Here is an 11,272-nt window from a genome sequence, read left to right on the forward strand (position 1 = left end):
AAAAAATCATTTTTAAATTTTGTTTTTAAAACTAAAAGAAAAAATCAAAATTTTCAGAATTATTTATTCTGTCAATTGAATCATGCATTGTCTCCAAGTTCCAACAGTCCAACTCAGGCTAACACAAGTGTGCAAAATTTCAGATTGATTGGACCATAGTTAGGTATGTGCACAAAAAAAATTTTTTCCTTTGATTGTAATGAAAATTACACCACTGAAAAGAGAAAAAAATTTAGAAAAATATCATATAAGTATGAGTGAAGTAAGTCGACAAATGAAAAAGATATGAATTTTTTCCTATTTTCAATTTCACCCCACATAGTGGCAAAGCAGAGAGTTTTTTAGACTCTCCCTCAAGTTCATTTTTGAGTCCTATAAGTAGACCAGTAAAGTATCCTGGATACCAGCATTATCATACATAAGAAATTGGCTTAAATCTTGAGTAAATTAAAAATGAACTGATTCTAAAAAAAGCTCCAGCTTGCCACTATGGATTGGACAGGTTGTAGTGTGTTAAATAGTGATTATATTATATGTAGTAGACAAAATTGGTTTTTCAAATTTTTTTTATATTAGAAATAAAAATTTTAAAATCTTTAAAATTATTTATTCTGTCAATTGATTCATGTATTGTTTCCAACTTAATGCAAGTGTGCCAAATTTCAGATAGATTGGACTGGTAGGTACAACCGTAGAAGCAGGCATGGAATACTGGTATATCTAATTGGCAAGCCGCAACTAGATTTTTTTTGAGCCGTGGCTTCATGGGTTTGTCAGCCGTGTTTAAATTTCTTTGAGCCATGGCTTCATGGGTTTGCCAGCCGTGATTCCATTTCTTTGAGCTGTGAATTCCATATCTCGGCCGTGAAAAGCCATATATGACCCATGAACTTGTTATTCACAAAGTCCCATCACTCCCATGCATACAAAGACCCTGGGTAGAAGTGTGTTAAATATCAATTATAAGATTTGTAGCATACAGACAAACAACAAGAAGTGAAGTTAAAGAGAAGTGTTGTATAAATTAACTTGAGGGAGAGTCTAAAGAACTCTGCTTTGCCTCTAAACTATGGTTTGCAGTCTGCAACTGCATTCAAGTGCAGTGACTCTGCTCTACAAAATCTCTGGCACCACAAGTCTTTAACTTTGACTCAAATCTCAATTATAAAAAACTCTTGAGTTTTGGGTGCAATCCTAATTATTTAGCTCAGAGTATGTGCTGCTCTTGCGGTCTTGCTATATGCCCATTCCCAAACATTGCAATAGTTCTCTGAACAAACAGGATTATAATTTTCCCACTTGTTTCTGAAATCTCATGGCTCTGATGTGACGAATATTTAATACAATTGGAACCTTGCGGCCTGATTGCACAATTTTGTTAACAATTAGATAGAAGGTAATTCATCTTGCAGAAATCTTGCAGTTCTGGAAATGCTGGGAAACCTCTAGTTGCAGCCCTAAAGATAGAGGTTTTCCATGCTTGTAAACAAATAGGTTTTGGCCAAAAGGGCAGCCAGGCTGCTCGCTGCTGCATCTTATGATTAAAAATATTGATCTTGTTCCCATTTCCCAGCCCAGCATCTTGAAGTTGAAGGCACTTGGGCAATGATTTGGCATTTTTAAGGCTTTAAATATGCAATTGGCATCATTCACTTTTTATCCATCAAGGTGTGAGTGACCATGGTGGCATTCTAAATTCTTTCTAGATGACCATGTAGCTCTGTAATTGACTAAGTTGAAGGGTGCGGGGGCCAAAAATAGGAGCGCACTTGCTCCAATAGGAGAGGGACCATGAGGATGCGCGCTCCAATACGAGCAGGCCATCAAGCTCTTTCGCTTCTTGAACGAGTAGCACTTTGGCTGTCCTGGTGGACTGCTTTAGTTGCAGATTAGTGGAGTAGATATATCATATGCCTGATAAAAGTCATGATTTGATTTAACTTTATATCATTCACACTCATTCACTTCATTTTCACTGAATTTTTCTTCTTATATATCTATGGCTTAGCAAATGATTTTGTTGCTAGTGTAATTTTTGTCATGGTTGTCAATATATATATGAATTCATGACCTTGAAATGAAGATAAACTCTCAAAAAAATTTGTTGCTGTAAAATTTATTAGCTTATAAACCCAAAAATTCTATAATTGCATGCAAATTAATTTTTTTCATGACTAAATTTAGCTGGATCTTGTTCTTCATTGAAAAATGTTAGCTGACTTGTAAAGAAAGGGACTTTCAATTAAATATGCCATACATATTTGTTCATTATTTAATATATACACTTTTCAAGTTTTAAGTTTCAGATATATCAAATTTGGAAATTTGGACATCTGTTTTACCTAGTGTGTATAAGTATAAATTTATTTTTTAAGATCTCATTACTCACTCATGGAGTTTCATTAACATAACAATTAAATGCAATATAGTTCATTAAAACAGAATTTGGACACATAAGGAATTTTAGTAGCAAAAAGTGGGTTTTTAGTTCCTGTCTTTCTATCATTCTTGGAGTCTAGGTAGAGCACAATGACTGTAAAATTTAGCCTAGCCATTTATCTTCCAGCCAACACTTTAAGTTTACTTTTTCTTAATGAATTACAAAGTGTAAAAATGCTGCTGCTTGATTAAAGTTTTACAGTTTAGTTATTATTATTACAGTTTTACAGTATTATTGTACAGTACTACAGTACAATATTGTACAACAGTACAGTAATACTGTACAGTATGTACAGTATTATTATTACAGTTTAGTTTAGTTATTTTACATGACTTGCTTATTTCCAGAATACAGACAGCTGGTTAATTAAAATTATATATTATCTGAGTTTCTTATTATCAGATTTACTAGAATTAGCCACAATGGGAGATGATCGTGGAGGAGATGGCCAAGCTGCTCCTTCTAAACCTGCCAGTCATACTTTAGTAAGTTTGGTCACTTTCAGGTGCTGTATGAATTGTGTACCTATATTTTAAAATTGATCTTTTTATTATTAATGATAAGATTCTTCTTGTCTTGTGTGGTGTAAGTTTTATCACTTTCAATTGCTGCATGAATTGTTTACCTATATTTTAAAATTGATCTTTTAATTATTAATGATAAGATTCTTCTTGTCTTGTGTGGTGTAGGTTTTATCACTTTCAATTGCTGCATGAATTGTTTACCTATATTTTAAAATTGATCTTGTAATTATTAATGATAAGATTCTTCTTGTCTTGTGTGGTGTAGGTTTTATCACTTTCAATTGCTGCATGAATTGTTTACCTATATTTTAAAATTGATCTTGTAATTATTAATGACAATATTCTTCTTGTCTTGTGTTGTGCAGAATTTGTATGTACTTGGTCATTGGTTTCCCATTGGTCACTTTCAGGTGCCGAATGAATCATTTAAATTTTAAAATTGATCTTGCAATTATTAATGATAAGATTCTTCTTGTCTTGTGTTGTGCAGAATTTGCATGTACTTGGTCATTGGTTTCCCAGAAGTTTTCTCTAAAAGCTCTCATGAACAGAGCCAAATGAATCATTTCAGGTGCCAAATGAATCATTTAAATTTTAAAATTGATCTTGCAATTGTTGAGGATAATATTTATATTGCTAATAAAGAAATATTTTCTATATTAATATTCTAAGAAATATTTTCTATGTTCTATCTATTTCACTTCCACCATCAAGATTCTTCTTGTCTTGTGTGATGCATAATTTCTATGTACTTGGGCATTGGTTTCCCTGAAGTTTTTCTATAAACGCTCTCATGAACAGAGGCATTATAATATCTATCATGAAAGAGACTTGACTAACCTCAATTAAATCAGCCCAAGTTCACAGGCTTTTGGTCAAAGTTTCCAATTACACATTAAATTTTCTTCCTCAGCATGCCAAACGTTTCTCAATAAAATATTTTGATTGAAAGGTTGTTTGTATAAAACTAGTTTTTGTTCTAGCACTTGGTGTTTATATTCATGTGTTTATATTCATGGAATATACCGTAATATATATTTATATATTATATTCCATGTTCGGTCTTCCTATTTTGTACAGTCCCTGATAAACTCTGTGATTTTCAGAAACCAAACTACATATTGAAGTACACCCTCTCTGGTCACTCAAAGGCAATATCTTCCGTCAAATTCAGTCCAACAGGAGAGTGGCTGGCAAGCTCTTGTAAGTAATATAGGTATATGTGTACCCAAAAATGCCTCAGCAGTCATAATGTAATTAACTTTGGCTCTACTGCTACAATAGGGAGTCTGCTTTTCTAAATATTAATACGTATCTATTATCATATAATGCATTGAAATTACCTATATAGATGATCAAATTAGTATTCATTAAATTTTATAAAAAATATTATTTTTTTTGTGAAATATTATTTTCTCTCATTTAGCAAACATGTATTTATTTTATATGATTGTGTTGAAATTTGAATCTGATTAACAAGTTTTTCTGAATCTGATAAACATTTGTTTTTTTTCCTGGCATCTAATGAGCTGTTCAAGATTCCACCTTATTCTCACTGCTACACAAAAGCTATCTAAGATTCTAACTTGTTCTTTCATACTCTCCAGCTACAAAGAAAGAATTTCAAGATACCATCTTTTTCTGCCACACTCTCTCAACTTCAGAAAATTTCATCAAGATTCCACCTTATCCTGCCTTATTCTCTCAGCTGCAGATAAGCTCACTCCACCTTATCTTCTCTTACTCTCAGCTGCAGATAAGCTCATCAAGATCTGGTCTGCCTATGATGGCAAGTTTGAGAAGACGCTCAACGGACACAAGTTGGGTGTAAGTGATGTGGCCTGGTCACACGATGGGCGCCTTCTCTGCTCTGCATCAGATGACAAGACCGTCAAGATGTGGGAGCTTGCATCTGTAATTATGTGTTCAAAGTTCTTGTTGACATATATGGTGCTATTTAGTTCTCATATTTATTATCCAGAAAAAGGTTCAACTTGATAAAAATAATTCTATATCGTGTCCAGCAAAGCAATTTCTATCTCTAAGTCTAGAATAAATGTCCTGTCATTATTACATTGAACATTTCATTTTCTTATTCTATTTGACTTTATTTGATTTGTGTTCCACTTAATATCTCATTCTGCCTTGACTTTATTTGATTTATGTTCCACTTATTATCTCCATATTTATATTTTTTATATCACGCTGACCTGAAAAATTGCACATTATTTTTCTTACTGTTTTTCTCATGTCTAGCTATTTCTGCTCATGGCCTTAGATAAATTTTGTACTTTAATGTATGCCTAATTCTACCTTTCATTCGTGACATTATTATATACTTAAAAGTATTTTATGCAAGTAGTATGATTGAAGACCAGCGCATGCTTTTTATTAACATCAATACTCCATTATCTGTGAGACTTATCCATTATCTGTGAGACTTAAAGTGCATTAAAAAATTAGTCCTAGGATTAATGCTGCAATTGATGATATTTTTGCCACAATACATAAAGAAAATATGTGTATTACTTAGTTGGATTTTTTCACATGCATTTGTTTTCAATTAGAAATCACTGTTAAATATTATTTTTATTTACAGGGCAAGTGTGTGAAAACCCTGAAAGGTCACAGCAACTATGTCTTCTGCTGCAATTTTAATCCCCAGTCTAACCTCGTTGTTTCGGGTTCGGTGAGTACATCAGCAGAGAAAATTATTTCAACTTCAGTCAACTGGTTCTTTATCTGTGATGATTTATTCACCTTCAGTTACTGAACTGGTTCTTGATCTGTGATGAATTAGTCACCTTCAGTTCCTGAACTGGTTCTTGATCTGCGATGATTTAGTCACCTTCAGTTCCTGAACTGGTTCTTGATCTGTGATAATTTATTCACCTTCAGTTCCTGAACTGGTTCTTGACCTGTGTTAATTTATTCACCTTCAGTTCCTGAACTGCTTCTTGATCTGTGATGATTTATTCACCTTCAGTTCCTCAACTGGTTCTTGATCTGTGATAATTTATTCACCTTCAGTTCCTTAACTGATTCTTGATCTGTGATGATTTATTCACCTTCAGCTCCTGAACTGGTTCTCAATTTTTAATAACTTATTTATCTTCAGTTCGATGAGTCGGTGCGCGTTTGGGACATCAAGACTGGCCGTTGCTTGAAAACATTGCCAGCTCACAGCGACCCTGTCAGTGCTGTGAACTTCAACAGAGATGGCACCCTCATTGTCTCCAGCTCTTATGATGGGCTCTGGTTGGTACCAATATGCTATCAAAATTGATAGCAATATACTATCAATTTTGGTGCTAATATGCTATCAAAATTGCCCTGTTATTATTTGCTACAATAATTTTTAGAGCAAAGCAAGTAGGGCTTGAACAACTCACACTTTGAATTTTATAAACGAGATAAGTCTTTGATTACAAGTTTGATGAAAAATGTAGCCTACGTTCATATAAAAGAATTTTCATATTAATTTGAACTCTATTTTTCCAGACTTGAGTTGCTTTAAGATCAATTCCAAATTACGTATTTGATGTTATCATTTATTCTTGTGCGTTGATACCTACATCGGAGATGTGTCTCTCGGCGAATAAATTGCCTGTTCTCAGTACCTACTTAGAAGACGAAAATATAGAAGAATTTTATATAATGAATGTAATTCATTATAATTTATATTTGTGTTCGTCACTGAAGACAGCAAATAAAACTACCGAAATCCTAGTAGAATTTTAAATACTGACAGTAATTTATTGAAATTTATATTTTTGTTTGTCACTGAAGACTAGCAAATAAAACTACCGAAATCCTAGTATCATTTTAAATACTGAATGTAATTTATTGAAATTTTTATTTTTGTTCCTCACTGAAGACCAGCAAATAAAACTACCTTAATCCTAACTAATTTATCACAATTGCAGTCGCATCTGGGATACGTCATCTGGCCAGTGTCTGAAGACACTGATAGATGACGACAATCCACCTGTTTCCTTTGTCAAATTTTCACCCAACGGCAAGTACATTCTGGCAGCAACTCTAGACAACACCCTGAAGCTCTGGGACTACAGTAAAGGCAAATGCCTTAAGACTTACTGCGGCCACAAGAACGAAAAATACTGCATTTTTGCCAATTTTTCAGTGACTGGAGGCAAGGTGAGAAATTTTAATGGTTAAGTTGGCATCAAGTCCCGACTTGAGTGTGAAGAATGTGTTCGGTTTAGTAGGCATCACTTGAGTGTGAAGAATGTGTACGGTTTAGTAGGCATCAAGTCCCGACTTGAGTGTGAAGAATGTGTACGGTTTAGTATGCATCAAGCCCCGACTTGAGTGTGAAGAATGTGTACGTTTTAGTAGGCATCAAGTCCCGACTTGAGTGTGAAGAATGTGTACGGTTTAGTATGCATCAAGTCCCGACTTGAGTGTGAAGAATGTGTACGGTTTAGTATGCATCAAGTCCCGACTTGAGTGTGAAGAATGTGTATGGTTTAGTATGCATCAAGTCCCGACTTGAGTGTGAAGAATGTATTCGGTTTAGTATGCATCAAGTCCCGACTTGAGTGTGAAGAATGTGTACGGTTAAGTGTGCATCAAGTCCTGACTTGAGTGTGAAGAATGTGTACGGTTAAGTATGCATCAAGTCCTGACTTGAGTGTGAAGAATGTGTACGGTTTAGTATGCATCAAGTCCTGACTTAAGTGTGAAGAATGTGTTTGGTTTAGTAGGCATCAAGGCCCGACTTGTGTGTGACGTATGTGTACGGTTAAGTATGCATCAAGTCCCGACTTAAGTGTGAAGAATGTGTACGGTTTAGTATGCATCAAGTCCCGACTTGTGTGTGAAGTATGTGTACGGTTAAGTATGCATCAAGTCCTGACTTGAGTGTGAAGTATGTGTACGGTTAAGTATGCATCAAGTCCTGACTTGAGTGTGAAGAATGTGTACGGTTTAGTATGCATCCCGACTTGAGTTTGAAGAATGTGTACGGTTTAGTATGCATCAAGTCCCGACTTGAGTGTGAAGAATGTGTATGGTTTAGTATGCATCAAGTCCCGACTTGAGTTTGAAGAATGTGTACGGTTTAGTATGCATCAAATTCCGACTTGAGTTTGAAGAATGTGTACGGTTTAGTATGCATCAAATCCCGACTTGAGTGAACAGCACTCGGCAATGAGTGTCTTATGCTCTTATCACTTCATAGATGTTAATGTTCGTTAAATGTATTGTGTCCGGTGATGAGAAAAATTTCCTTGCAATTATTTTATTAATTATTATACATTAAACTTCCCATCTTTAAATTATTTTTTACTCTGTTTATGTACCATTCATGTTAAGATATTGTTTTCATCGCCAATGCAAAGGTTTCACGGCTGCCGGCATTTTAATGAATATTTTTCTACTTTTGATCGTTGATACTTGAACGTTCAGTTCAAACTATCAGTTCAATTCAAACATTAAACATTATTTTCTTTTATGTTCAGTGGATTGTTTCTGGAAGTGAAGACAATCTCATCTACATCTGGAACCTGCAAACCAAGGAAGTTGTGCAGAAACTGGAAGGACACACTGGTAATGAAAGTTATTTTATTGCACCTTTTTTTGAAAAATTACTATTTGTTTAAATTCAAATACTAATTACTAATACATTGAAACTTGAGTGCAAAAGTGCTGATTTTGTGGGGGTTATAAACAGCCTTGGTTCAAAACGCAAAATATTTATTAAGAAAAACGCTACCTACATCGAGCTTATGCATGCTAATTAGCAATCATATTTATAAATTACTGAATTTTTGAAAGAAAAACATTATAATTTATCAATTGACTCGCTTATCAACATGGGCAAAAGCATATTTATAGTTATTGTCTTGGTGAAGAAGAGAACTGAGTTCTTTTTGTGAATGGTTTATTTGCGGTTGCACTATCAATTTCTCAAACCACTAACTTTTGGTTCTGTTTGTAAGCATTAATAGTTAAGTCCAATGACTTCATTTTACAGAGCCTAACTTGTATGTATGACAAATCAGGTGCAATTCTTCCCGGTGAAAATTGAAGAACTTATAATTGAAAATTTTTGTTCGAGAATTAGCTAAGCAGTTGTTTACGATTAATCGGACTAATATTCCTAGTATATATAAAACTAAAAGTAACCAACTTCAAGCAAATATTTTGTCATGTTTTGTATTCAAGGAAAAGATGCAAATCTAATAAAAAATATTGTATGTCGAAAATGCTTATAATATTTTCTAATTTCAAATTTAAATTTTGATGCTTCAAGCTAAAGATGTAAAATTTATAACTCTATAGGTGTTTTATGGATTTATATTTTAACGAGTAATGTATTTGATAATGCTATATAGGTATTAATAGAGTCTTATTATATTATTTATTAATTGAAGACTTCATTGGATTATTATATTAATGGAAACTTCATTTTTGTATCAAATCCGTGAAGACTTATTATAATTTTATTAGTATATATTAATAGAAACTTGATTGAATTGTTGTATTAATTGATATTTCATTTAATTGTTCGATAAAGTAAGATTTCATTGTATCATTTTATAAACGGAGACTGTACAGAAATATTATTGCAAATATTGTTAATTATTGTATTTATCAAATCCTGATAACATTAATATAAATTAATATACATTACAGACGTGGTGCTATGCACAGCCTGCCACCCGACACAGAACATCATCGCTTCAGGGGCCCTCGAGAACGACAAGACGATCAAGCTCTGGAAAAGCGATACTTAGCATTTGTATCATCAAATTTTTTATTTCACTAGTGTCATGTGTCTGTAGCTGGATACTTTTGTTTCTCATATTTCAGCGCTTTTGTATCATCAAATTTTTTATTTCACTTACAAGTGTTCAGTGTCACCGTAGCTGGATACTTAATTTCTCACGTTTAAGCTCTTTTGTATCTTTGAATTTTTTGTCTCGCTTAAAAGCGTTCAGTGTTACCATAGCTGGATACTTTGTTTCTCATATTTCAGCGCTTTTGTATCATCAAATTTTTTATTTCACCTACAAGTGTTATGCGTCACCGTAGCTGGATACTTCGTTTCTCACGTTTCAGCTCTTTTGTATCTTTGAATTTTTTTATCTCACAAGTGTAATGTGTTACCATAGCTGGATACTTAGTTTCTCACGTTTAGGCTCTTTTGTACCTTTGAATTTTTTTATCTCACTTACAAGTGTAATGTGTTACCATAGCTGGGTACTTAGTTTCTCACGTTTCCGCGCTTTTGTACCTTTGAATTTTTTTATCTCACTTACAAGTGTAATGTGTTACCGTTGCTGGATACGTTGATTCTCACGTTTCCGCGCTTATGTACCTTCGATTTTTTTTATCTCTTACAAATGCTATGTGTCACCATAATACTTTGTTTCTCACGTTTCAGCTCATTTGTACCTTCAATTTTTTATTTCACTTACAAGTGTAATGTGTCACCGTAGCTGGATACTTTGTTTCTCACGTTTCTTGTGCTTCAAATTTTGATCTCGCTACAACATTTATTGCTCAGCCTTTTTCGGTGTCTTATTCTTTATTAGAAATGTAAAAATATCGATTTATATTGAAGTATTTTTTATAAAAAATGCCGTTAAAGAATCCAGTTGATTTGTTCTGCCTTGTGTGTGTTTTCTGACAAATTCATTGATTTTTTATTTAATGCCGGGTTTGTCAGGGTTTTTAAAGACTCTCTAAAATTAACGATTAAAATCTTTCTGAAAGATGAGACTAAGGGTACGCACTGTGGATATTCTAATTGATATCTAAAAGATCTGATGTGCTTCCATTATTAATTTTTGAACCGATTAGATGATTTCCAGTGATTTTGACAACATATATTCGTTGTATTACGTTGAACTTAATCTCATTTGTGTTAATGAGAACGTGTGTGAGAATAGTGTTATGTTTTTCTATTTGTATTCCGTCTCATATGCAGTTATGAATGTCTTAGTAAAAGTAGTATTTGATATCATTGATATGATTTTGCTATCAAGTCCTGCAATGACGTACGATTATAACTTAAGGATAAGTTTTATTATATTGATGTATTTACCTGAAATTAACTTCGATCAGCATTTTTTTTATAACATAAGAGTTAGGTGAGAAACTAGCTTATAAGAGGTCAGGTTAAATACGATTTTGGCTATCAAAATTCCCGGTCTGTCACTGGAAATGTATAAATTTTCTATTGAAACTCAATAGTGATTCAGTTACAGGAATTTTTACGCGCCGAAAAACTTCTACTAAAGCTTTGTCATGACAATGAATGATAAACGGTGCTTACCTC

General features: G+C 33.5%; 1 protein-coding gene across 1 annotated transcript; it reads left to right on the plus strand.

The window, feature by feature from the left end:
- Positions 1–2,786: 2,786 nt before the first annotated feature.
- Positions 2,787–11,175, plus strand: LOC108666243 (WD repeat-containing protein 5). The gene is made up of 8 exons (XM_018153078.2): positions 2,787–2,925; positions 4,071–4,167; positions 4,715–4,878; positions 5,564–5,653; positions 6,083–6,222; positions 6,891–7,122; positions 8,448–8,535; positions 9,625–11,175. The coding sequence occupies exons 1-8, from the start codon at positions 2,863–2,865 to the stop codon at positions 9,723–9,725; spliced, it is 975 nt and encodes a 324-aa protein (XP_018008567.1). The 5' UTR covers positions 2,787–2,862; the 3' UTR covers positions 9,726–11,175.
- The last annotated feature ends 97 nt before the right edge of the window (positions 11,176–11,272 follow it).

The sequence above is a fragment of the Hyalella azteca genome, unplaced genomic scaffold (assembly GCF_000764305.2).
Source record: "Hyalella azteca isolate HAZT.00-mixed unplaced genomic scaffold, Hazt_2.0.2 contig10701, whole genome shotgun sequence".
Lineage (NCBI taxonomy): Eukaryota > Metazoa > Arthropoda > Malacostraca > Amphipoda > Hyalellidae > Hyalella > Hyalella azteca.

What these genes read in the sequence shown, in the direction of transcription:
- LOC108666243 (XM_018153078.2), top strand. Translation starts at nt 2,863, where the DNA reads ATGGGAGATGATCGTGGAGGAGATGGCCAAGCTGCTCCTTCTAAACCT. An exon ending in AACCTGCCAGTCATACTTTA is followed by an intron (nt 2,926 to 4,070) that starts GTAAGTTTGGTC and finishes TGTGATTTTCAG; the next exon opens with AAACCAAACTACATATTGAA. An exon ending in TTTCAGTGACTGGAGGCAAG is followed by an intron (nt 7,123 to 8,447) that starts GTGAGAAATTTT and finishes TTTTATGTTCAG; the next exon opens with TGGATTGTTTCTGGAAGTGA.